Genomic DNA, 25,510 nt, shown 5'->3' on the forward strand with positions numbered 1-25,510 from the left:
GGACCCTATGGGCATCATTACAGCAGCAAATTTAAATCTGAGGCGCTTAAACACCTCTATAAAATATTCCGTTCACGTAGTCCGCATTATATTTGACAATTGACGGCATTTTCTTTCAATGAATAAATGGGGGAAATTTCAAAAATTGCTTTTGTAGCATCTCCTACACGTATCTATCGCGATTACGCGCGCGAAGTCACGCAAGTAAGCTCAGGAGATCTGGAACCTAATCCGAATCAAAATGGCCGACGAAGCGAGTGGTTACGTCCAAGCACGTTTTACAACGCAACAAAAACGGTAAAGGCGGAATTTTGCAACTATTGGTCATGACACTTGATATAGCATCATAATCTGACTTTGCGAGTGGTTTAATATTCGAAATTGAGGCTAATTTAATCCAAGATCTTCCTGATATCTCGAGCTCAATATAAACCTGTGATAACCTCAAATTTGTTCTTAGGCTTAAGCTACTTAAAAGTTAATGAAACCTTAATCAAAATGCCATATAATAATATGCCTGATTGTATTTTTCAGAAGGCCTTTCATGTTGTCATTTCCAGAAAGTAAAACGAGGTTTATAATTGACATTCTTATTAGTTGTTGTTGTTGTTCGGGGCACGTGGAGTGTACCAGAGCACAGCAGCCACGTAGCTACGTTGTTGATTGAATTAAAGGAACATTTTCTGAGTATGAATGTGAAATGAACTTGAACTTGAACTTGAACCTAACATGTAAAGACAGAATATAACTGAATGCGTCATGCATCCTGCTATGAAATGCAAATTCGCCAGATGGTCACCTTGAAAATGTAAAATAAGCTTAGAATACATCAATACTTTCTGTATATGCACTGAAATTCTTATAGCATATGTGGTTATGATTATTGTTCAGACAAAATCAATGGCAAGGATATGTCTAAAACTTTTCTGATGTTGCTAAATTTATGCAAGATCTAGTGCTAAATAATTGGGTAGAAATTAAATAGACAGGCAGACAGATTGACAGACAGACAACCTTTATTTAAGCACGATTATAATTAAAGCTCAGTAGTTCATCAGGTCACACAAAAACATAATAGTACAAGTTGTTGAGAAATACATATACAATTCATTTACGTTATGTACCAAATGACATTTTGGGAATGGTTCTACTTCGGAGTGTTACAAGATAAAATCAACAAATTTCATTTGCAGTTATGCAGTTCCAGAAACGCCATTCTCTGTGCCTGTCAAACTTGGGTCTCAAGAGCTGAATGAACTCATCAGTAGCTTGCTGTCGTCAAATGGTAAATATGCATAAAGGCTTAATTAATATAATACTCAGATTGTCCTCAGGGTTCATATAGATATTCTTTTCTGTCGCCAACTAGATGATCAAGGGACACTACTGAAGTATAATTCTTTGTCTGTTAACCTGGGACTAAAGTGTGCACGGACTGGGGAGTAGGAGTGGAACCTGGGTATCCCACATCTTGCTAACGTGTGGCATTTACAAATATCTCGTATCCCGTGAATTCCGGTTGCAAAAAAACCGACGATTTTTCTACTTGATATCCAGTTTTACCTGATCCTAGTAACCCATATGTCATGAATATATCTATATTTGTCATGGACCGAGGCATGTGATTGACATTGTGATTTGATAGATATATAGATTGCGACACATGTGGCATTAGCACATGTGGTCGAACATTGAGCTAATAAAACAGTGCAATTTATTACGCCATATCCTATTAATTTTTCTTAAATGTTCTGTATCCAGGTAATTTTTAACCAAATATCCTGTATCTTGCAACCCCTAGAAATAGGGCCTCAAAAGGGGATGATAAGGCTACCAGCATTCTTGTCCCCTGAGGCATGCAAGCTTCTTTTGGTCAGCACAAATCATTGTGACCTCTGGCTAGACCTGGTTTTCTGAGCATGTGTAGAGTATTCATTTTGTATTCACAGCTAATTTGATTTGTCAGATATGATTGGAAGTTCATGCATCAAGGACTTCAGTGTTAGAACTTCCAAGAGGTCATAATTTAGGACTGTCATTAAGGGGACCATAACCCATAACACCTGTTGTGGCTGAATATGCTTGATTTTTCCTTGGTGCTACAGGTGAAATTGCCTGTTGTTGATAGAATTTGCCCACACAGTAACAAGTTTGCTACGGGCATAGAGAACAAGGATACAGGTAACTCAAAACTTACTGAGAGCCCCGCAATTCTTGTCACTGACTGAAAGGAGTATGACCTCTGGGAACAAGAATTAGCTACTAGAGGAAGAAAGGACAGGGAAAACATGGGAACTTCTGACTCTCCTGCCTTCTTGCTCCTCTTCAGCTTTCAAGCATTAGTAACACATTTCTAATAAAGTTTGGGAGATATTTTGTTTTAAATTTTTTTTGCTTGATTTCAGAATCAGAGGTATCTGAATCTGAGGATGAAAATGAAAGGAATTTTCAGTTTGATTTTCTCATTGATGGCATTTACCTACAAGAAACACTGGATAAACACATGAGACTTTACAAAATTTCAACAGTGAGTTTATTTCTCCTATGTGCTCAGATTCAAAGGTAAAATTGCTGCCTGTAAAGTTCTAAAGAGGAACAATCATCCAAACACCTTTGAAAGTGAGAGCAATTAACATTTGTTGGTTGTAAGAGTGACCTCAGTCAACTCAAGGTCAAGTTAAGAAAAATTCCTATATGAAAAAACGGAGATTGAAGAGAATATATAATTGATTATTCATTTTTGATATCAGCATCTTCTATTTTGTTGGGTTTAAATTAAGTAAATGCAATTTTATTTATTATTAATGAATATGTTTTTGTCTGCATTTTATGTTGGGATGTGGATGTTTTTATAACTGATATGATCATAGTGAGCTAGATCAACCCACATGATACCCATACAGAATGATCCCCATACAGAAGCATCCTTCTTCAATTAATGTGTTGATAAGAAAAAGCTGGTAAATTTGATATGAAGAAGGGCCATTACATCTGGAATACTATGGCTAAAAATTCAAACTTTCAACATGTGTCAGTGTGCTGTTAATGATTGAGGCATCAGGCCAGTATACCAAACTCTTTATCAAGAGGAGTAGATTTGAGTTCTGTTCATTTTGTTGTGTTACTGGGCAAGACTGACACAGTGCTTCCCCTTATGAATGCAATCGCTACCTTTGCAGGAGAGTGTTGTTGAAATAGAGTATCTTGAGAAACATCCCACACCACGACCAGATAACTGTCTTCTTCATGATGACTGGATCAGCTCCATAGCCGTGTGCAAGAAGTGGTATGTTAACACAACAAACAGTTAAATTTAATCAGTGGATTCAATCCAATTTGATTTTATTGTTTTCTATGGACTTGCTGGCTTGTTTCAATGCTTCAATGACAAGAACTTACATCTTAACGCTACTTTTTTCTGTATTCTCTCAATTTTCTCTTTTTCATGATTTACACCTAAGACCTTAACTCAGCCTTTAATAGTCTTGCCAGACACCAGTTTGCATATTTTTAAGGAATTATTATTTAAAACTATATGCATGCATTAAATATAAAATTTATGTGATAAAAATTATAAATTGGACCATTTTTTTATTATGCTATTTTACCAGTATTCTGAGTGGCAGCTATGATGGAAATGCATACATGTGGGATTTTAATGGTACTTTAGATTGTTGCTTAAAGTTTAGAAAGTGTTGAAATGTGTTGTAAAATGTACTTTTTGGCACAATCACAGCTACAATCCCGGCCAAAAGTAGTTGGGACACTTGAGCTGTATCACGTATCCCCCTTCCCCCCTAATCAATGTTGGAAAATATCGCGTTTTCTCCAACAAAAAAGGGAAAAATCACCTGATTATCAACATTGAAAGTGGGGGGAGGGGAGAACTTGCTTCATGTCCCAAGTCTTTTGTCTGGGATTGTAGATCAATTTTTTCCTTGTTGTATTTCACGTAGTTGTTATAAGATAAGAAACCTTGCCATTAATTTACTTAACTTGGAGTGGAGGAGAAATTTTATTCAGTGTAGTATTCAGCATTGCTTAACCTGGTTTACGGTAAAATTTATTTCAAAATTATTTCCTCTCTAGGAGGACATTGGCATACAAAACAAACATCAGGACATCAATATATACAAGAGCAACTACTTACCTTAGAACTGTCCCTCTGATACTAATACTTAATATATAATTATAATTTATATTATATTAACTGATAATATGATAATATAATATGATAATATAAGTAGTGTCTGGCCAGCATCCCGTGCTGACCCATGAAATATTTAGTATTGGTAAATTATATGTAAATCCACCTGCCGTCACTAGCAATGGTTTAGACTTATCAAACTTCTGTTCAAGGATTTGTGCATTTCCATTGACAGGTACATGTCATTTGACATTTGATGGACACACGGCACCTGTGAAGAGTGTGCAGTGGATAGATGTGGGTAAGTTGCACCAAAGCTAATAGAGTGGTTTTTAATTGAGTGTCGAAAGTAATCAGGCAGTTACTTTGATTTTGATTTTGGTTTTGGTTTTACTACAGTTTGAGATTGGCTGAGTAGTTTAATTGGTAAGTAACTGGTATGGTTCTGGTTTTATGACACTTAATTGAAAACCATTCTAAAAGCTTTTAATTAGTGCTCGCATAATTGAATTATAGACTCTCACTACAGCCTCACTATTTTCGTAGATAGTGCTGCAGGCAAAAACTGTTTTTATTCTGATCATGCAGTGGACAAAAACTGATCACAAGCAAAGAGAGCGATTAGAGAGCTTGTTCCGGCCCTCCCACCCACCCCCCCCCCCCCCGACCCCCTCTCCAGCTTGCCCAGCCCACACATACACCACAATTCATCTCTTGATACTTTGCTATGGGCTTTGTTGCTATAATAAAGCCAGTGTTTTTTGGTCAGCACATTGGACACCTTTCTTTTTTAATTGCATTTTTTTTTTCTTGCAGATGATGATGTTGGTATGTTTTTAACCTCATCTCAAGACCAATCCATTCGACTGAGTGAGGTACCAGCACTTCTTTCTAAAAGTGGCGTTAAAAGTAACTTGACTGTACAAAGCATCTGGTGATTAGTGTTAACTTGTTCTTACAAATGGAATGTCACGGTACTATTTCACTGATTTTCTACAGATCGCACTCAGGCCACTGTTTTCTGTTCAAATAAAAACTTCCCTTATATATTTTTGCTACCACTTTCTTGGCCTGAAGAACTTATTTCTTTAGCACAATACCTCCATTCCAACAAGGCAACACCAGGGAATAAATAAATAAGTGTCAAAAACGAAGTGTTTAGCACTGCTTTGCTAATTGTGGTTTGAAATAAGCTTACCAATATTTTAAATTGAACAGAAACTGTTAAAAATCCAGACCAATGGGAGGCTGACCAGTTGGCTATAATTTACAAAGAGTTGGGACCACAAAACACAAATCCTTCCAGTGCCAGGAAGGAGGATTTGAACTTGGGACCTCTGCATCCTAACCACTAGGCCATGCCACCTCTCCCTAACCATGTGCAGCAATACGACCCCCCCCCCCCTTCCCCCTGAGCATAACCAAATAGAAAACCATTTGCAATCGTATCCTGTCACCTTATGACTATCTTTTCATTCAGTACGTTTTTCTCAGTTTCCAGGAAAAAGCCTAAGCCCCAAGGTTGGAATTCATGATAATGACAGTGAGGAAAACAAGATTTTGTTTATTTTCTTTCCTTGTTTAGTGGTCACGTAATAAGGGGAAGGCAGAGTGTATCCACATCTGTAAAGGGCACACACAGAGTGTTGATACAGTGGCTGTGGATTCATCTAAGACAAAGGTAAGTTGTAGCAGTTTTCAATTGAGTACAGTGCACACCCACATATAAGAACAAGTAGATTGAGAACATCAGACTGAAAGTTGCCCAATATAGCACCATATGCTTAAGAACTAATTCAACCTAATAAATGAAACAAGTTTTTATAGTAAACAATTAGATTATGAGCTCGAGATTTCTATCGCGTGATATGCGCCCTCGTCAACTATCACGCATAGAAATCGAGAGCGAATAATCTAATTGTTTTAGTATAAATCTGCTAGTCGTTCAAAACTTTATCTAAATCCTCTTCACAGACACTTCGAAAACGCCAAGAGGCGACGGTCATTTTTTTGACAAGGACACACTGCTGCGCTACTCACTATCTATCACAGAATAGATAGTGAGTGGCAAAGCAAATCAGAGAACGGCATTCGTGATAGAACACTAGTAGATTCATACTAAAAAAAGAAAAAGGATTCCAGAAGGTGAAAGCATTCATATTAAAGTATAACCTAACGGTATTATATGTAGTAATAGTATATTTATGTCATATTTTTTTATTTGCAATTTATTTTTAGTGTATTTCTAAGTAATAAAACATTGTATGTTTAATTACACCTCTAGTAATGTATAAAGTATTGTATTTCTGAAACAAATTTTAAGAACATTTTAAGAACCCCGACGTCATAGGTTCTTACGTGTGGGTGTTTACTGTAATATGTCGAGCCAAAACCAAAACCAAACTAATCACTTTGGCCAACCACAAAGAACACAGACAATCCAGTGAACTAATTAAAACTAGAGGCAAGCTCGTGTAGCTGACGCAAAGCGCGGGAAAACATGCACGAGCGTTACGATTGGTTTTGATTTTACTTCTGATTGGATGGAAAAGAGGCGCGAGATTTGTCAGCCAATCGTCTAGCGTAGTGATGCAAAGGGAAAGTAAATGCGAAACACTATCGACATTTAAGTTAAAAGCGCTCGAGGTTATAAGCTTCATCCATGGCATGTTTTAGCCGTTTTTTCTCCATTGTAGCTGATCCTACCAGTAGCGTATTGAGGTTCTCAATGGACGTGCTGTAATCTCAATGACAGGGTATCAGTTAAATTTCAGCCCATTTTTTGGTTATCAGTGTTTTGCAAATCTCAGATATCACTTACAAAACGCATCATCTCTATCAGTTATCAGTTTAACACCTTATACATCAGCTATCCGTTGAACCTCCATCTAGACCCTCGGTATTGACTTTTTTTACTGTTTAGTTTTGCAGTGGTTCTTGGGATAAAACTTTAAAAGTATGGTCAGCTGGTAAGTTGCATTGCATTCTGCCGATTGTTTCTGATAACTCTAAACATTTACCCTTAACAGTTTGTCATCCTTCAGTTCCTTTCTGAGTGAAGTTATGTGTATAGTCGCTAGACTGCGTGGCAATCATTCCGTTGTAAGGGCGCACGAGCAAGTCTTGTCGCCCGGAAATTGTGGCGAAAGCAAAAAATCGTCCATTTTTCTTCGCTTTTGACCCAATTTTCGCGCGGTCAGAATGCGGAAAAAACTCGTCATCCGTACGGGACCGCTTGCTACGCAGGCTATATAGTCGTTAATACGAGAACTGTTATTGGCCTGTAGCCGTTTCTTAGAATTATTTCTTCTTATTAGACGAACCTGATGTCAACGTTTAGTGGCGTGGCGTCGTCAAGCTGGTTGAAAATGATACTTGCTTTTCTCTCGAGAAAATTATTTCCGGCTTTCTCTTACTGTGTACATGTGTGATAAACGGCGTATGTTTAGTTGCAGACCCTTTGGCGTCCGATGAAGCTGACGACAATGAGAAAGTGAAGAAGAAGCAAAAGACCGACAAAAGAAAAGCAACTACACGGGTAACATTTTCCTGCTTAGGCTGCCGTTTCAGTTTTTGTTGTTTCTGTTGCTGTTGTTTAGGTCGGGAGGGGTGGGGGCGTTCGCCTCTTTTACGCACATGATAATAGACAGATTCGGCTAACGTGTTTGCGTCTTTGTGTCCACCCAATTCAGACCTTGTGATGATTTATTTGGGAGGTTACAATTGTGCAATTTGCCACCTGCAACTGATTGCAGGGGAGTATGTGCAAACAGAACATTTGTAACCTCCAAAATGAATCATCACGTGGTCTGAATTGGGTGGCAAAAGGGACGTAAACTGTTTTAGTCGAATCCGTCTCTTGGCTCTTTTACTAGGAACATTTTCCATCAAATGATGCTACAGAACAAGGCATTACTGCGTCTACTGAACGATTAAGCCCATGGTGCATTTGCGTTACTTGTCACGTACGTTGATCATGTAATTCGTCACCAGACCCCACTCATGACGCTATCTGGTCACGCAGAAGCTGTCTCCAGTGTACTGTGGATGGATCAAAGCACGGTGTGCAGTGCAGGCTGGGATCACACCATTCGAATTTGGGACGTCCAGGCTGGAGTCAACAAACAGACGCTGGTATGTGTCTGTGGTGACAGTTCTTGACTTTCTAAAGATCAAATTACATAAGACTGAGGATCTTAGTAATTAAGATTCCTGATTGGAAATGTGCGCCTTTATCCACACGCTCGCACACCTTAGCTTTAGACAAGTCACCTAAGCAATAGAGCACTTTTTCCGCGTTTACACAGCCTCATCTAAACATGGGGTGGGTTCGGAGAATTCGAGTATTATCCAAACCTCCCTGGTGTTTAGATTAGGCTATGTAAACACAGAAAAAGTACTCTATTGTTTTTATTAAAAATTTTCCCGAAAATACGCGCGAATCTAAACGTCACAACCGTATTTACATACTTTCATCTAAACACACTTATCATACCGATGAGAGCGCGCGAAGTATCTCAGTTATTTTACAGAAAATGATACAAAACTCTACCAAACAATGATACTCCGTCTGTCAGCTGTGTAACAAGGCTTTGTATATCTAACTACGATTTCATTCTTCTTTCTATTCAGAGTGGCTCCAAAGTATTTTGCGACGTCTCTTTCTCTCCTCACTCAAGACTTCTAGTTTCTGGCAGCGCTGACAGACATGTTAGATTGTGGGACCCCAGAACTACTGGTTAGTCAAGAGCAACAAGATAACTTATTGTTAACCTTTATACCATGCCATAGAAGATACAGCCAATCAGAATACAGGAAAGCCGTTGTGTATTTGAGGGTATTTCACCCAGCCTTCCCTTAGAACAGTTAAGTTAATCAAAGCCTTTTCAGAGTCAACGGGCTTAAGAACCCGAACCTACGTCCGGTTTCACTGGCTTGTAACTGACTAGGGGCATTGCTACTTTCCCCACTCCGGATATAATGCTAAATCTCAGTCCATTTCATACTGGAGCCAGCGTGGCCGAGTGGTTAGAGCGCCGGATTTGAAATCCGTAGGTCCCGGGTTCAAATTCCGTTCTAACCGTTAGCTGACCGTTAGCTGATCGTTCCAATTCCGTTCTGACCGTTCTGACCGTTAGCTGATGTTGTTCTTGGTAGCCCCGAGTTCAACTTCTCGGCTGCGCTTGTAAATAGCCAACTGGTCTGCCTCCCGCCAGTTGGGATTCTTAACCTAGTTATGTTTATTTGAATACTTATTTATCATTGTTTGTTTACATTGGTCCTGAAAAGCCCCAATGGGGAGTGGCCAATTACGTATACATTTTTTTTTACTACACGTCATTACAATCCCATCCCAACACAAATAACGAACTAACCAACAATTTGCTGTCATCCATTCATACTCTTGGAAAGAAAACTGTCTTTTGTCCAAGAACATAACATAAGTGTCCTGTTTCTTTAACTAGACATAATTTTGTACCGCTAATTTCCATCTTTATTGTTTCAACACTAACATTCGTTCTTTCAGACGGATCCATTGTAAAAACAACGCTGACGTCACATCAAGGCTGGGTGTCCTCAGTAGCATGGTCACCAAGCAGCGAGTTCGAACTGATTTCTGGGTCGTACGACACGACAGTTAAACTCTGGGACACACGGAGGTAAGTACCACTTAGGGTTTGGTGGCCAAGATAGAAAGCTTGAAGAGTGGTAAGGGGCTAGGTGGAGCAGGGGGGAGACAACCGCGCTTTATTTTGGCTCTCTCAGGTCACCTCAAACTAAAGGATTCTATTATCTTTCATCAGCTTAAGTGCACCGCTGTTCACAATGACCCAACACCAGGATAAAGTTATGTGCGTAAACTGGGCTCTACAAACTGTAAGTTGACGAGAGGTCTCCATTAATTCTCTTACTTATACTTCGATTAGTTTGCCTTCAGTTAATGTTAAGTACCATTATTTGTATTTTCACAGTCTATGCTTAGTGGCGGAGCTGATAACCAGTTGATAATTTATGATATCTCCGGCGGAGGCTGGAGAACAAGGGATAGTGATATGGAATACCATTCTGCGGATACCACGTGACCAGAAATAACAAAGATTTTTTGTCCAATATGTCATTTACGATTTTCGCCTCAGAGTTTTCATAAAAATGTGAGTTTAGCAATTCTAAGTGGTCCGAATTTATTGGATGACTTCTTGATTTTTCGGCTCAGATATTTATTATTGTCAGATCATTTAAATACTTTTTTTATTTCTTTAATAAAGAAGACTCTTCAGCACCACTAATTGTAGTGTTGGGTTTAAGCTCAAGCACTGGACCCGACTTATCCGCATGCACGCGGTAAATGCTGATTTCGGAAAGGGGTTAGCCTGTCCCAGCCTCTCAGTCAGTGGGGACGATCGAAAAACCGTACAGGCTACGAGCGGAGCCTGGGAGAGAAAATGATAGGGCGCCCTTCCCTTCTTCTCCCAAATCCCGCTCGTAGCCTGCACGCGTTTTCGATCTTCCCCGCTCCACTGACCGAGAGCCTGGGACAGGCTAGAGGGGGGTTAGAGTTCAGTACAGCTTGCCTTCTACTCGATCGACAAATACGGCGTTAAAAAAATGAATAGTTACAGTGTAACAATTTTACAAGCCTTATGGTAATTCCGACAGGCAAGGGACTATTACTTTTCCCTAGGAATGTGCAGTTACCACCTTTGTGGAATCAGCTGTATGTACACACTTGTTCCACAAATGCGTTAAAGCGTACGCGACAATGCCGATTAGGATCATGGGTAGTAATAGTTTCTCGTTGCTGGGTTGAGGTTCACAGTGTTTCAGCAAGAAGGAAGGAAAGCATGAATACACGTGTTTGTGCTGCTGCCTTCCACTGAAGCACCTCGAACTTCAAAGCAACTGAAACCACGATTACCCATAATACCTTTTGACATTGTTGAGTACGTTTTTGTAGGACTACTGACCTGTCTCAAAAGAGCTGTATTTCTCCAACCGAGGCGAAAGTTGTTATGGCGGAAACGCTTTTCTCCGAATAAAGCACTATCCACTGGATATGGATTTTAATTAGTGGTCGCAAATTCGAAATCGCTGTCGTGTTCGGTTATAACGATTGGGTTAAAGCACCAAATAATCTTCGAAGGGGTTACTTAATGAAACGTCAATCGGGATGAAGAGGAAGCTGTATTATTTAGACAGTTTTCGGTTTAGGAATGTACTCGAATGGGAATGTACTCTTTAGCCCGCGTAGCAAGTGTTCCCGAAAGACGTTTTTTTCGCATTCGGGCCCAGGCTCGATTTCCGCCGCTCACTCGAGTCCAGTCCACATTCGTCCCCGAGAAGAAAGTCACGGCCTCCTTTCTTGAACAGCGGTTATTTTGCCCGCGCGCAAAATTATAGCCAGAGCAAATCAATCGACGAAGCAGGGAATGGTGGGGCGAGTAGAGGAACGCTTTCCCGCACCACTCCCTACATCGTCGATCCTTTGCTCTCGGAGAAATGTGGAAAAGGGTATGCGTAATGGAATGCTTGCTAGGCAGGCTAAACCCAACCTTGAAACCTCTTTTCATAATTCAGCTTTGTTTTCTTCTTTTCGCTGTTAAAAACACAGAAACGTCATTTGTAAGCACCATTTTGGAGTCTAGGGGCATAAATTGTGAACTTTGGCATAACTTTTGGCATAATTTGACAAAATTAGGAGAAAGGGACGAAAAGCCAAGCTACCCAGGGCCCCAGTGGTCCTAGGACTTAAAGAGAGAAAAGTTCTATAGCTTTGGCTTCAAGTTCTAAAGTTTATTACAAAATTTGCGGTCTGAGCGCTTACATTAACTTTGTGATTAACCAATAAAAAGTAACTACAAAACAAAACACAAGTTAGGTGTTACCTAGCAACACAAACGGGCTAGGTTACAATTCTTTCCGATTCTCTGTTCTAAACTGAGAAAGAAATGAAATCTCGGCCAACTTCTACAAAACACTTCTATTCATCCCAGCCACTTAACCAACATTTCATAGATCTGAATGAATTTTGCATGCCGTTTTTCCACTTCTGTCAGTTTTGACAATCGTTCTATTCAAACCAGTCGCAGAGGTGTCAGAAGTAAGGTGACCTAGCCTTCACGAGTTCGCCTGTTTAACAACCAACCTGATTTCATTTTAACGCTTTCAAGCTATTTTTCTATCTGCAGGTTGGCCTTCTTCGCAGCCGTTATTAGTTCCGTCACACAACGCTTGTTCATTATCACGGTTGTTGCAGAGGCGGATCCAGGAGAGGGGTTGAGGGGATAGCGATGACGTCGAAAGTTATATAAGTGCACAACCCCGCCCCTCCCCCTCCCCCTCCCCTCCCCCTCTCCCCGCACCCGCTTTCAGAAATTCCTGCATCCGCCCGTGTTGTAGCCCGCGAACGCAGACGTATTTCCGGCTGTCGCTTGTCTCCGCCGAAAATAAAGTCTGCAAACCCGAGCCAGGAAACGATTTCTGTGACGTAGGAATTTTAAGCCAATCACAGTTTAGCTCAAGTAGCCCCAGAACTACTGCGCGAGGTGTTCGCTTCGAGGAGCACTCGAGTTTCATTCTATCATGGAATCTGATTGACCAAGGAGAAACAAAAGCCATTACGTCACAGAAATAGTTTCCTGGTTCGGGTTCACAGACATTCTTTTCGGCGGAGACAACCGACAGCCGGAAATACGTCTGCGTTCGCAGGCTACCCGTGTTGTGTGTCAACCCAAATAACGGCTGCGTAGTAGGCTATGTGGAGGTGTACTTAGTATATATTAGTATAACTGGAAATTCCGTGACGTTTGATAATAGCCTTGAAGGTACGGATCTGCATTGGACTGAGCTCCACGTTCATATCAGTTGCGGCGCGATGCACCCTCTTCTTCTTCGTCTTGTTTTCTTCCACGTTCTTCTTCGATTTGATATTCCAGTGAAGGGGCTTTTTATCCTTCAGTAGCTGATTGGCAGACAAGTTCATCTCAGTCATGGACTCGATGTCAAAGTCGGTGAAGAGTTCCGCGAGTGAGATGTTGACAGGCTGCGAGAGCTTGGGATCTTCACCAGCCTCGTATTGATGTTCCACGCGGACCAACGCGGTGTCCTGCATCGTCTCCAGAGTCAGCAAATGAACATTGGCGGGAAGCTGGCGGGTCATACCGCTGTGTAACGAGTTAAACTGGCTCGTCCACTTCTTGAAAGTGAGGCTATTAGGCGCAAATGCCATGACGGGTTCCAGAAGGAGCTTCTCGCCAAGTTCGCGATGCAGGGCACCAGATGACTTGGGTGGCGCTAGAGTAAGGCACAGCTTCCCGCGGACAATCAAACCTTTACCGAGGATCCCCGTCTCGTTGAGCGGCTCACCCACCCCTCTCTTGTCATCTACGAGAAGCCGCCTGTGCAACATGATCTCCATGGAGCCGTCTTTCATGCTGGACCCTCCCAGGGACCTGTCAGTCAGGACTGTCAGCTGTTTAGCACTGTCCTTGATGTACATTCGACTATTGACTGGATAATAATTTCCAGCAACTGGCTCGGTGATGTCGAGTTTCCAGGTCGGTCGGTAATTCCTCTTGCGCTGTTGCATCTCTCTGCCGTTAGCATCGGTGTAGTAGAGTTGGTCGGACTTGATATCTGTGTCAAATCGGGTGATCACTTCTTTGCCCCACCCATCCCCCACAGGTATCGGTCCCACAGTGTACTCAAACTCAGCATGCCGCTGACCAGCGTACAGCCTGATCACCTGGCTGATGTACGGAGAGATCACCTGACGTACCTCCTGTACCAGGGGACCCTTGAAGATCTCCATCTTGCTGCCACTGGAGATGAGATTCACGCGGCTACTGTTAGGTCTGAAGATGTACGCGCCCGACGGCTGATGGCTGCTGTCGTTTCCCATGCTGCCGTTGTACCAGTAAAATGCCTGGCTCAATGCGGTGATGACTTTGGAAGTCAAATCAGTCATGCTTGTCAGATGGCCCGTGTCCTGAGAGAACGTAAGTTTAACAAGCTCGTTTTCGATGGAGACTTCACCGGAGTCTGTGTAAGCGGGCTTGGGAGCGGGCCGAAAGAACTTCTTTAGTGCGGACGGTGACTTGGCCTTTGTCGAGTTCACGAAGTAGGTGGCAAACCCTAGAGCAGGGACTTTGGCCATGAAAACAAGCTCAAAAGATGAATTGCTTTGTGTCTGGTTCTGATTTTTACGCAGCTGTTTCGTAGCATCGGAAAGCGGGAGCACTTGCGTTTCAACAGCAGTACCTTGTGGACCAAACACAGCCATTGAGGCCATCGCGACTGGCAGGCGGACATACGGGGTTAGGTCTCGGGCAAGGGGATTGTAGACAGTCACAGTAAAGGATTTGTTCTCTTCAGTCAGAGTACAGACACTTATGTTGAGGTGGTCGCAAAATGTCAGTTCAGGAGGCTTGGTTTCAGGGTTTTTGGCCGTTAATTTTCCGAGCACATCACCAATTAACACCTGAAAAAAAAAACTGTTTTGTTAGGCCACTCGCCCAGTTGTGCAGTATTATAGTATTAGAACTTAACAGACCGGCAGGATTAGGAACATTAGTTTCTAAAGCAGCTTCACTGATTTCTCAGAGTGGAAGTGGAAAGCGAACTTTATCACCAATTTTGAGGTTGATAAAACTAATTAACAGGCAAATTTCTCTAACACTGAAACGCTTCATTGTCTGAAATCGCTGAGAGCTACTGTGTAACTTACTTTAATCAACAATTTACGACAGTTTACGACTAACTATGAGTAAAAAAGAAAACACTCCAGCCAGTAGTAGCCTTTCACATTTCATTACCAAGCTTAAAATTCACCATCTTTATTCCCTTATCCCTACATTTTTTAGTTCTCTTAATCTTTCAGAAGTTATTCTACATCTCAATAGAAACACAGTCAGAAAAAATGTTTTCTACTTCCTTTAGAAAACACTGAAAGAAAAATAAAGAAAACTTACTCATTTATTTCATTTATTAAAATCTAAATTCTCCTTGCTCAGACTATCATTAGCAATTTCTAATACAAGTTGATAGAATCGATGAGGTATTAAGATGATTTCTGCAGAACATTTGAGTAATAATTGCAAAAATTAAGTTACCAAGAAAACCTCATGGTATTGTAATATTTTGAATACAGTTAAGAACTTATCAAGACTTACTGAAGCCGACCCTGTGAGGGAAAACTGAACTTGTAGTTATCCATATTTCAATTAAAACAGACGTTTTGCATTAGTTAAAAACACAATAACACGCGCTTTAAGCATTCTTACGAGGTTTAACATTAACTTTCTCGAGAATGCTTGAGAATTTAATCACGGGGTCACTTAGAGAAATGAACTAAAGTGAGTTGTTTTCAATAGGAATAGCAATCCAAAAGTTACCGTGTTTTGAGTGGATTTTTAGTAAATAATTTTTGCACTTATTGCTCGAACTTTCAGCAGACCATCTTAACTTTTCAAGCTCTAATGCAAAACATACTATGATTATCAGTTGAGTAAGGCACAACAGAACACACTTAAATTATGGTTTTGCCAGGGGCAACTTTCCTCATTCCAATGGTAACAATATTGTTACCTGCAATTTCCCATGCTTTGCTGCCAATGATGTCAAAGGTCAACAAATTGCCACTGGGAAACAAAGCAAGTTGCCATGACAACAACACAGGTTAACCATTAAAATCTGGTCACCAAACTCTTGTCACACCTTACTCAACTAATAATCGTAGTACAAATTCTCCTCACAGGTCTCCATTCATTTCTAATAGTACTAGTTGGGAGAACTTGACTATAATGTTTTAGACATTAGTTTTTCCATGTTGATAAATGACTTCCTTAATGAAATAAATGCACATGCTCAAAATTCATACTTGTTTGATCACAATTGAATATGCATCTTTACTAAGAGTATAAGATTACCTGGCATTCTGTTGCACCAATGGCAAGTCGCTTAGCATAGTCATAAGCCACATGCTGCTTTGATGTACCAGTGACTGCATCATGGTGCTGGGCCACACCCACTGCTCTGCGTAGAGTATCTGAAGTTGGGCCATTCTTCTTTGCAGGACCACTTATCACCTCCAGCTGCTTACAGACCTACAAAGGGTCAGAGAAGGGGTTAAACCTGAGATGACATCTCATTGCTTTTAATGCAAATTATTTACATGTAAATCAAACCTATGTTTAACCCATTGACAGCTGAAACTTTTTGGCAAAAATGCATTTATTGGCAATTTTGGACATTTTCAGCCTGGATATGAGCCAAAGCAGCTCCAATCTACTCAAAAGGGCATTTTTAACATGACAGCATGCCCTTCTTTCCACTAGTATTGTGTTTTATGACAGTTTTTCACTCTAACTGTGAGCATTTTTGTGCATATTTCAGGCTCAATTGACCCAATCACTCTAATCTGGGAATCACTGGAAAGATCTTTCCTTCCTGCAGAACTTGAGTATAAGTGATGCAAATATTTTGTTCAAAGGTGATGACATCTGAAGTGGAACAAAGGCCAATGCTTGCCACATCCACTTATGGCTAGCACAGGTGTTAACCATAGACCAACTAGAAGAAACACAATGTTTTCTTTTTCTGACCTCAACAGGGAATTTCCATCATCTGCAAATAACTCTTTCACTTTCAACTTTTAGCATAGGCATGCAGGCATCTTTGGACTTTGGGGAGGGGAGGGCAGTGACCTTCTTACCCGAAAAATTTACACAATGCCTGAATGTGAGATTGTTTTAATCAGGATGCAAATGCACTCAAATTGTACGTAAAACAAAAACGTTCAAAATTCCCACATCTAACGAAACTGCAATTATATTTCTGAAAATAGTTACATTCAAAGCTTGCATACTCAATCAATCAATCATATTCTATCAACAGCCTAAATACGGGTTAAATCTAAAACTTACCAAAAGAAAAAGTTTCAAAAAAAAACTAACTAGAAACTTTATTTTCGAGTTTTGGGAATCACGCCAACAGCATTAGTTCGTAATGTTTTATCTCAAGTGCCAATGCCTGAATCATTAGGGTTTTGCCCGCAAATCACATAATTTCTGTAGCTGGGGGGGGGGGGGGGGGCTACAGCCCCCCTCGCCTCCCCAGCTCGTACGCCCACAGCTGTATGGCTTTCAGTTTTGTCCCCAAACAATACTTACACCTACTTAAGGATTACCTGAAGCAAATTGTTGTTATATCTGACATATCGCTTGAGTGCTGGCCGGCTGGTGAAATAGCCAGTCCAATAACAGTGAGGACAATCTGCATATGGAAAGAAGTCATCAGTCTTCACTTCCCATGTCTGGTTAGCCTTGTGTAGAGCATCTAAGTACATGGTAGGTGTGGAGTAGAATGCATTCACTCGGCCATCCTACCAAAAAATATATGAATTAAATAGCATCAAACCTAACCTTCAAAAAGTAAAAAGTAACCTTGAGTAAAATAGGTGCATAAACATCAATACAAGTGGGAGACAGGTAACGGCCTGCAATGAACCAATGGTAAACTAGTCCAGATGAGAATATTAGTATCAGTGAACATCAAAATAGAATTTTTACACATTTTTCAAGATATTTTTACAAGGGTTAGTAGACTTACATGTTTTTAGACCATATGAAATAAAATCCATGGCCCTCTTCGCTATAAAAAGGTCACAATACAAGACAAATCCTTTTGCTGTAAAGAGCTTAGGGAATTAAGATTATATAAGTTTCATTTTGCTTGTGTCAAGACCTCATTTTCCATTTCTTAACACAACTTATCATAATTTTCTGGGATAATTTTTGTAACACTGAAATTCCATGACCAGTTCAAATTCCATTTCTAGAGTTCACACTTGAGGTGGTTTCACCAAAAAATGCTTGTAAGTAGGGCATGTTTATCCCATAAAACATTTGGCACGTACAAAGTGAGCAGTAACAATCAAATATTTACATATATATCAGATTAATAGAGGAAAAAACAACAAACAAGTAAACAATAAACAAATAACAAAAGAGCAACCTGTACTTACGGCATTTACATATTTAATAAGTTTATCCAAATTTTTGTACCACAGGTTAGCATTCTCATACATGAAATCAGAACCCATCGTCAAGAGGATGTGCTTAGTTTTGTAATGCAAGGCTTGCGCGTTTGTTATTGCCACGAACTTATCCACGGTTTCCTGAACATTGACATCAAAAAGCCTTGGGTCGTCTTGTATTGGGGGGTCTGTACAAAACTGATCGAAGCAAAATCCCTTGGGGGGATTGTAACCATTGTAAAGCACACCGGTGAAAATGTCAGAGGCTTGCCCAAGATTTCTGCTCCCTCTCCAGACCAACTCCATTCTCTTTTGCTGGAGGCGAAGACTTTTGTCCGCGTAATCAATACGACCGAAGAAAAATCCATCGAATGACATCTGAGCAAATAGAGATGCTTGTTCGGACGAGTGACCAAATGGATCGATGTGCCAGGCTATGCGAGGTCTTGCATCCGATCCAAATGTCTCCTGTACGAAATTCAGTCCATAAGTCATTTGATCAATGATCGCATTGTAATGTGTTGCCGCCTCGTCGTTCATACACCATCCAGCGTTTATAAACTCCAGCCTTTTCTCTTTAACCAGTTCCTTCACTTCCGTACGCATGGCTTCGTTTTGCTCGTTCCACCAGCGCTCGAAGAACGCAATTTCCACGTAAATAAATCGCTTTTTCGGGTCTGCACTCAACTGAGGGATAACAGAGTCTAAAATGTACTGCACTCCAGCGTGCTGAATGGAATTATTTGCGCCATAAAAATACTCGTCGACAGTTTTCAACCAGCCAACGTCATCATGAGTGTGGGCTACAAGATGGACCTGTAATTTATCTTCATCTTTCACTGCTTCTCCAAACTTGCTCTCAAAGACTGCACTCAGGCAGAGAAAGGTCACAAAAAAGAACAAAGTAGCCATTTTCTGCTGAAAAGAAAGGAAGCCACTACGTTCGTTTCACTTTCCTGAATAAAAGTTGTCGCTTCGGCTCCGCTGTGCTGTCGTCTGTCACGATAAAGTCACGAGATATTTTTGCCAAATTTGTTACAGGCGACATTACAGGCGACTACTCAGATCTAGAGAGAGCCTGGAACTACTAGTGTCCAGTATTCCGCGAGGTCAACGCCACGCGGTCGCAAGCGGTCGCCTCCATGAGAGATGGTTTACCAGAGACTCCGATCACAACAGTGGTTTGACCAAAATTTCCGTAGTTTGGAGACAAACTGGAGGTGATCGCTAGAAGAGATGTTCGCCAAGGGAAGTTTGACTGTAACAGAGAGAACGACAAATGCAGCCAAAAGTCTGAGAAATCAGAAACTGCAAGGGACTGCATGCGATAAACGCTGCCAACGTAAGTTCTACAAGAGATCTGATCGGTCAAAAAAATGTATGAAGTCTATTGTTGTTTGTCTTCAAAAGTCTGAGACTCTTTTCCAGCCGAGGGTGTTGCGGTGCGCCCGCGATCCTACCAAAATTCGACCGACAAGTTACTTAAATTTATATTCATCTCACATTCAACAAGCGCAAATGGAATAATTGTTTTATCAAAAACGCCCTCAAAATGTAGAAAACTAAAATAAAAGCGCTCCAAAAGCTCACGCGAACGCTTACCGTATTTGTAGAGCATGGTATAACTGCGGCATATTGGCTAAGCCAATGAAAACAGTCTTTAAGATCCAGTTTTGAACAAAACAATATTGCCTGTCTGCCGCAACAGCTGCGACCACTTTCAGGACTGTAACTACCTGTAACCACTGGTTAGGGTAGCGACTACTTCGGACAAAAATTAGGTAACGAGAAGCCTTAAAACCCTAGAAATTACAACAAATAGCTTCTTCCCACATCCGATGTTGTCGCGCAAAGCAGTACTTTCACCGTGGACGCACTGCAGTCTCTTCAAATGACTAGTTGTTTTCTTAAATAATACGGTTTTGGTTTTACTGGCTCATTTGCACAAAATAACAATAACAATAACAATAACAATAACAACAACAACAACAACAATAACAATAACAACAACAACAATAACAATAACAATAACAATAACAATAAAAACAACAACAACAATAACAATAACAATAATAATAATAATAATAATAATAATAATAACGCGCGATTAGCGGTCGCAATTAAAAGTTACACTCCCTACATGCAGGCTGACCTCTCGTAAAGGACCAGCTCCAGTAAGTCACCACAGGTTCGACCTCTCGGTTGTTCGGCTGCAGTAGATTGTCTGTAGTTTGCGAAACTTTGCCATTTTCGATTTCCTCCTCACGTGAATACCAAGTAAGCTCAAGGAAGTGTCTTCAAAAGCCAAACTTGATCTATTTTCGCTCAAATGTCAAGTTTACATGACAAACTTTTAAAGAAAACCATCTTGAAATCGAGTCACCATTGACGAAAGGTTATGGTATTGAAGATTTTATTGATTCTGTGGGTTGTTTCCTCGAAATTCTTGTTGAACCAACAGCGATCTTTTGAAGAGCTTATCAGGCTTATATTCACAAGGATTTTGTTGGAATGATCTTGAACACGGACAAACAATCCCGGAACAAGAACCGTATTAGGACTTCAAAATGCTCAAAGCAAGACTTCACTCAGGCTTTGTTGCTCAATGGCAATATTTTACGAACTTTAAACTAATCGAGATACTCAAACAGGGCGACTTTTTTTTAGAAATAATCAGGTTTTCTCGCTTAAATTAATCGCTTCGAGTTAGAGCTCTTAGAGAAAAAGACGCTTACTTAGATAACTCAAAGTGAAGAATGATCATCGCAGCAGATTTTCGAATTTAAGCAATTGGAAAGAAGAAGCCTGAAAAAATCAGCGCTTCAACGGGATTCGAACCCGTGACCTCCGCGATACCGGTGCGATGCTCTACCAACTGAGCTATGAAGCCACACATTCCCCAAATTCGAAAATCTGCTGCGATGATCATTCTTCACTTTCATCTACTACCGCAGTTCATATATGAATTATTTCATATAAACTTCACATTAGATAACTCATTTAATTGGGTCATGGAATAGTACGGAATGCTCCAAATAGAAAGAAACTGAAACCACTCTACTGTGGATAATTTTATAACCTTTAACTGTTATACGAGATTGCAGTATCTACCTTGAAATCCAAACTCCTTAACTCCTTTAGCCTGGAGACATGGGTAACCTTAACTGAAAAGTAGGACTGACGCACCGTTTCTTGGAATGATGACTCCGTAGTATAAAGAGTTAACATTTAATGATATAGCGGCTACCGAGAGCTTTCCTCTCCGGTCAGCCCCTTTGTATATGACAGGTTATAGCGGCTACGGAGAGATTTTCTCCCCGGTCAGCGCCCTGGTATATGACAAGTTAGTCCGGATCACATGAAAGGCTTGCTATCCCGGGTCACAAGGGAAACTACATGAAATGGACAGGAGATCGGTTTTCACGTGTGGATACGGATAGAGGCTGTAGAAAATGTTGCGGTAGATCTAGAAAATTCATTCATTCGTTCATTTCCAAAAGCACGCGAAGGTAACGAAACTGCGAGCGAGTAGGGAAAAATAAGGCGCAGGGGGAGGAGATTGGGGCAAAAAATTAAGGTCTACTTTCCTCCCCAAATGCACTGCACCACCGCCCCGTTCCCCTTCTCCTCCTTTTTTTTTTCTCACCCCCTCCCCACTTCTCCCCATTTTATGTTCAGTCCAAGGCGCACTCGTTTGCTTCCTCGCTTTCTCGTTCTCCTTGCCTGGAAAATGAATATGAAACGTCTGCTACGCAGGCTATAGAAAAACAAGCATGCTAAAACTCTTTTCGTTACGTGACAAGTTAGTCACCATTAAGCAGCAATGAAAGGAGCCTGGGAGCCAGGAATCGCTCGAACCAGGGCAAAAAAAAATGCTTACGTCAAACTCTCATTCTGTGCATTATACTTACTTCTTTCAGATATCTGATGAGCTTGTCCAAATTTTTGTACCACGTGTTGGCATTCTCGTACTGGAAATCCTCACCCATGGTCAATATGATGTGGTTTGTTTTATACTGCGATGCTTGTTTGCATGTTACATTCACAAATCTTTCTACAGTTTCTTTGACGTTGAGATCAAAGAGTCTCGGATCGTCTTGTACCGGGGTATCGTTGCATGATTGGTCGTAACAAAATCCACGCGGAGGGGCATAGACGTTATAGAGCACCCCTGCAAAAATATCAGAATCTTGTCCAAGATTTCTGCTCCCTCTCCAGACCAACTCCATTCTCTGTTGCTCGAGGCGAAGCTTTTTATCTGCATAGTCGATTCTACCCAGGAAGAAAGCATCGAATGACATTTGAGCAAAGAGTGATGCTTGTTCGGACGAGTGACCAAATGGATCGATGTGCCAAGCTACGCGAGGTCTTGCATCCGATCCAAATGTCTCCTGCACGAAATTCAGTCCATAAGTCATTTGATCAATGATCGCATTGTAATGTGTTGCCGCCTCGTCGTTCATACACCATCCAGCGTTAATAAACTCCAGCCTTTTCTCTTGAACCAGTTTCTTCACTTCCATACGCGAGGCTTCGTGTTGCTCGTTCCACCAGCGCTCGAAGAACGCAATTTCCACGTAAATAAATCGCTTTGTCCGGTCTGCACTCAACTGAGGGATAACCGAGTCCAAAATGTACTGCACTCCAGCGTGCTGAATGGAATTATTTGCGCCATAAAAATACTCGTCGACAGTTTTCAACCAGCCAACGTCATTATGAGTGTGGGGAACAAGATGGATCTGTAATTTATCTTCTTCCGACCTTGTTGAATCTTTGAGGTTGCATTCAAAGCCTGAACCAAGCCAAATCAAGGCTGAAAAGAAAATCAAAGTAGACATCGCTGTAACCAAGAGAATAATCTCTTGCTGTAACTTAATGTCATGTCCTGGTCACGAGATCCAAAAAAAATAATGCAACGGTAACAATTTTCGTGACAGGTAGAGCAGAGCAGTCACGTAAGAAAGAGAAAACAAACCTCAGTCTCAGCTACTCTCATCTACGACGTAACAGAAGTTAAATGTTGTCAATGTTTTATTGTTTGTCTTGTTTGTTGTTGTTGTTGTTGTTGTTGTTGGTCCGTATTCTTAGAGGTGCTGCAAGGATCACTGTAGGTGGTGAATGATAATTACCAGAGAGAATACGCCCCTTATCTAGTAGTCATTCTTTCAGATCGTTTCAAAGTTCAACCACTTTCGACCTAGTCATCGCTTACCCGCCCACACCACCCTTGACCTCTTAGTTTATTGGTCTTGCATCTCGTTTTGCTAGTCAATTAATTTTGTTGCCTAAACAACACAGTCTGTGATGTCTGTGTTTGATATCATAGGTATTAAATTACGAGTGTTTCCTTGGTGCTCAAGTGTTATCATGATTGTGAGTGACCTGCGCAAACAACCTCCTTTCAAACGGTCCTCGACTTTGTCCTGCTTTTATAGACCCTGTATGTAGGCTGGTCAATTCCCCCGGTCAATTCCTGCAGCCTTAAGAAACCCACACACTTGTTTTTGAATTTAACATTACACTGAACGGTAGAAATAGGCTCCGCTGTTGTTCTTTATTCCGTTGAAGATGATTGATATGAAAAATTGCATCGAAGAGCAAAAAATACATCAAAAGAGCAAATTCATTTCTATTGGTTCTACAACAGATTCGAGGACACAACAGCGAAATATTTTATCGATCATTTTTACTATTTTATTGAGAAAAAAGACTCGTCCAGGACCTGGGTACTACAGAGGAAATTTTAAAACAACAAACCGAAATAAGTGATGGTAAAGATATTGGATGGCAATCATTATAAGGGGTATAGAATAGTCCCGTTCAATTTTAAAGTGCTCGCAAAATTTGGCCTTTGCTTGAATTGCTCGCAAAAATTACATGAGTGCTCGCTCGCTCGAGTTCGCAAAATTTTTGCCACTGCTCGCATGCTCGGATTCTCGTTAAAATGTGCTTAATTACCGTATGGTAAAACTGGGAAACATGGGAGAAGCATGCACACGTTATGCTTCCTCGTTTTGGTGACGTTTTATTGAAACTGACGCGCGTAAATTCTTCGCGAAAGGCATCCCCAAAGGTAGAAAGTAATCTAGAGACATGAGAACATGTAGAGTATTACTATTACTATTCGACCTTCAGAGCTTGTCAGAGCTCAATCGGTTAGTCCTTGAAGCCTCCAAATAAAGCTTCCGTTGCTTTAAATCTTTTTAGTAACTCAGTTGAAAACCAGTTTGCCGATAATCGAAACCGAAACTCGAAATGCTTGTTAGACTAAATGCCACGTTGTTTACTCGGCATTTCCTGGGAATAATATAACCAAAAAAACCTTCCATGTTGCAAACTTCAAAGTCTGGTAAAATTTAGCTTCTTCTCGAGTAGTGTTCTCAACGTCAGATTAGAAAGCTTTAGATCTCCTTGAGCGTCCACCTAGTGTAACGCACCAATTTGATCGGGAATTCGAGGGTCACGGGTTTGTCAGTCGTAAGACTGTTGTGTGTTACCCTCGTTAAACAAAGCTAATATATTTATTTATTTATTTATTTATTTATTTTATTTTACTGAAGCTCACGTGAAGCGAAGTGACGTAATTTGGCATTCAACAGAGCAGTTGGCTGTACGCTGCTAGCATTGTTTGAACGGTGTCAGCCAGATTACTTGGTGCAAAATGTTTCCTTTTGATAAGAGAGAAATTCCGTCCAGCGGAAAATTTACGAACTGCTCGTTGCTCGCCATCTGTATTTTCTAAAGTGCTCGCTGCTCGCAAGACAAATTTGATCACAGCTCATGCTCGCAGAAATAAACGCACTGCTCGCATGCTCGCGAATACTCGTAAAGGCCATTCGATTCATAGTTGCAGTACAAAAAAGAGTGTAACTTTTAGCTAAATGTCTTTACTTTAATTTGAATTAAGGTCCAGTAATACGGGCAACATTTTTCTGCAACTTGTCTCGCAACATTGTTGCACTGCAAGTTGAAACACATTGTTGCACGTATGCCACGTTTGTGACCAACTTGTCTCGCAGCAAAATACAGCGTTGCAAGTTGAGGCAACATGTTGCGCAAAGTAGACTCGAGTTCTACTTTCTGCAACAAATTTTAGTTTTGCTGCTCGTATTACCACTGAAACTACAACTTATCTCGCAACAAATTTGAATTCTACGCTTGTGATTGGCTGTCGCGAAGCGTGGCAACGAGGCAAATAAAAGAAAAACATGACGGACGGTGAACACGAGCCTGAATTCGAAGTAGACCAGTAACTCTCGTAAAGTCATAAATTTGCCTTGTACAAAGACCTCGAGGGCTATCACAGTCTTTGGGACGCCTCGTTTGTCCCT

The 25,510-nt window shown here is 40.8% G+C and overlaps 2 protein-coding genes and 1 long non-coding RNA gene across 4 annotated transcripts in view; 1 reads left to right on the top strand and 2 right to left on the bottom strand.

The window, feature by feature from the left end:
* LOC145486908 (uncharacterized) overlaps positions 1-1,200 on the bottom strand; it is a 99,984-nt gene extending 98,784 nt beyond the window's left edge. Inside the window, exon 1 of the long non-coding RNA XR_014049339.1 lies at positions 587-1,200. This is a non-coding gene — a long non-coding RNA (uncharacterized LOC145486908). The remainder of the gene's footprint in view (positions 1-586) is intronic.
* LOC145486904 (ribosome biogenesis protein WDR12 homolog) lies at positions 236-10,434 on the top strand. Its single transcript, XM_081465615.1, has 15 exons — positions 236-297; positions 1,194-1,285; positions 2,406-2,527; positions 3,180-3,286; positions 3,612-3,661; positions 4,383-4,448; positions 4,964-5,022; positions 5,733-5,828; positions 7,071-7,116; positions 7,597-7,685; positions 8,141-8,281; positions 8,780-8,885; positions 9,675-9,807; positions 9,952-10,024; positions 10,120-10,434. The coding sequence occupies exons 1-15, from the start codon at positions 242-244 to the stop codon at positions 10,228-10,230; spliced, it is 1,347 nt and encodes a 448-aa protein (XP_081321741.1). The 5' UTR covers positions 236-241; the 3' UTR covers positions 10,231-10,434.
* Positions 10,435-12,486: 2,052 nt separating this feature from the next.
* LOC145486898 (lysosomal alpha-mannosidase-like) lies at positions 12,487-23,150 on the bottom strand. Of its 2 annotated transcripts, none has more exons than XM_081465605.1 (4): positions 22,091-23,150; positions 17,331-17,525; positions 16,072-16,248; positions 12,487-14,624 (listed from the first exon to the last, which is right to left on the bottom strand). In XM_081465605.1, exons 1-4 carry the CDS (start codon positions 23,015-23,017, stop codon positions 12,915-12,917), a joined length of 3,009 nt encoding a protein of 1,002 aa, XP_081321731.1. In that variant the 5' UTR covers positions 23,018-23,150; the 3' UTR covers positions 12,487-12,914. The 2 variants fall into 2 exon arrangements, with proteins under 2 accessions (XP_081321731.1, XP_081321732.1); XM_081465606.1 differs by lacking the exon at positions 22,091-23,150 and adding an exon at positions 18,168-20,751.
* Between the last annotated feature and the right edge of the window lie 2,360 nt (positions 23,151-25,510).

This window comes from Orbicella franksi, chromosome 5 (genome assembly GCF_964199315.1).
Source record: "Orbicella franksi chromosome 5, jaOrbFran1.1, whole genome shotgun sequence".
NCBI classification, from domain to species: domain Eukaryota; kingdom Metazoa; phylum Cnidaria; class Anthozoa; order Scleractinia; family Merulinidae; genus Orbicella; species Orbicella franksi.

What these genes read in the sequence shown, in the direction of transcription:
- LOC145486904 (XM_081465615.1), top strand. Translation starts at nt 242, where the DNA reads ATGGCCGACGAAGCGAGTGGTTACGTCCAAGCACGTTTTACAACGCAA. An exon ending in GACTTTACAAAATTTCAACA is followed by an intron (nt 2,528 to 3,179) that starts GTGAGTTTATTT and finishes CTACCTTTGCAG; the next exon opens with GAGAGTGTTGTTGAAATAGA. An exon ending in GAGTCAACAAACAGACGCTG is followed by an intron (nt 8,282 to 8,779) that starts GTATGTGTCTGT and finishes CTTTCTATTCAG; the next exon opens with AGTGGCTCCAAAGTATTTTG.
- LOC145486898 (XM_081465605.1), bottom strand. Translation starts at nt 23,017, where the DNA reads ATGTCTACTTTGATTTTCTTTTCAGCCTTGATTTGGCTTGGTTCAGGC. An exon ending in ATAACAACAATTTGCTTCAG is followed by an intron (nt 16,249 to 17,330) that starts GTAATCCTTAAG and finishes GACCCTTTGTAG; the next exon opens with GTCTGTAAGCAGCTGGAGGT. An exon ending in TTGGTGCAACAGAATGCCAG is followed by an intron (nt 14,625 to 16,071) that starts GTAATCTTATAC and finishes TTTTTTTTTCAG; the next exon opens with GTGTTAATTGGTGATGTGCT.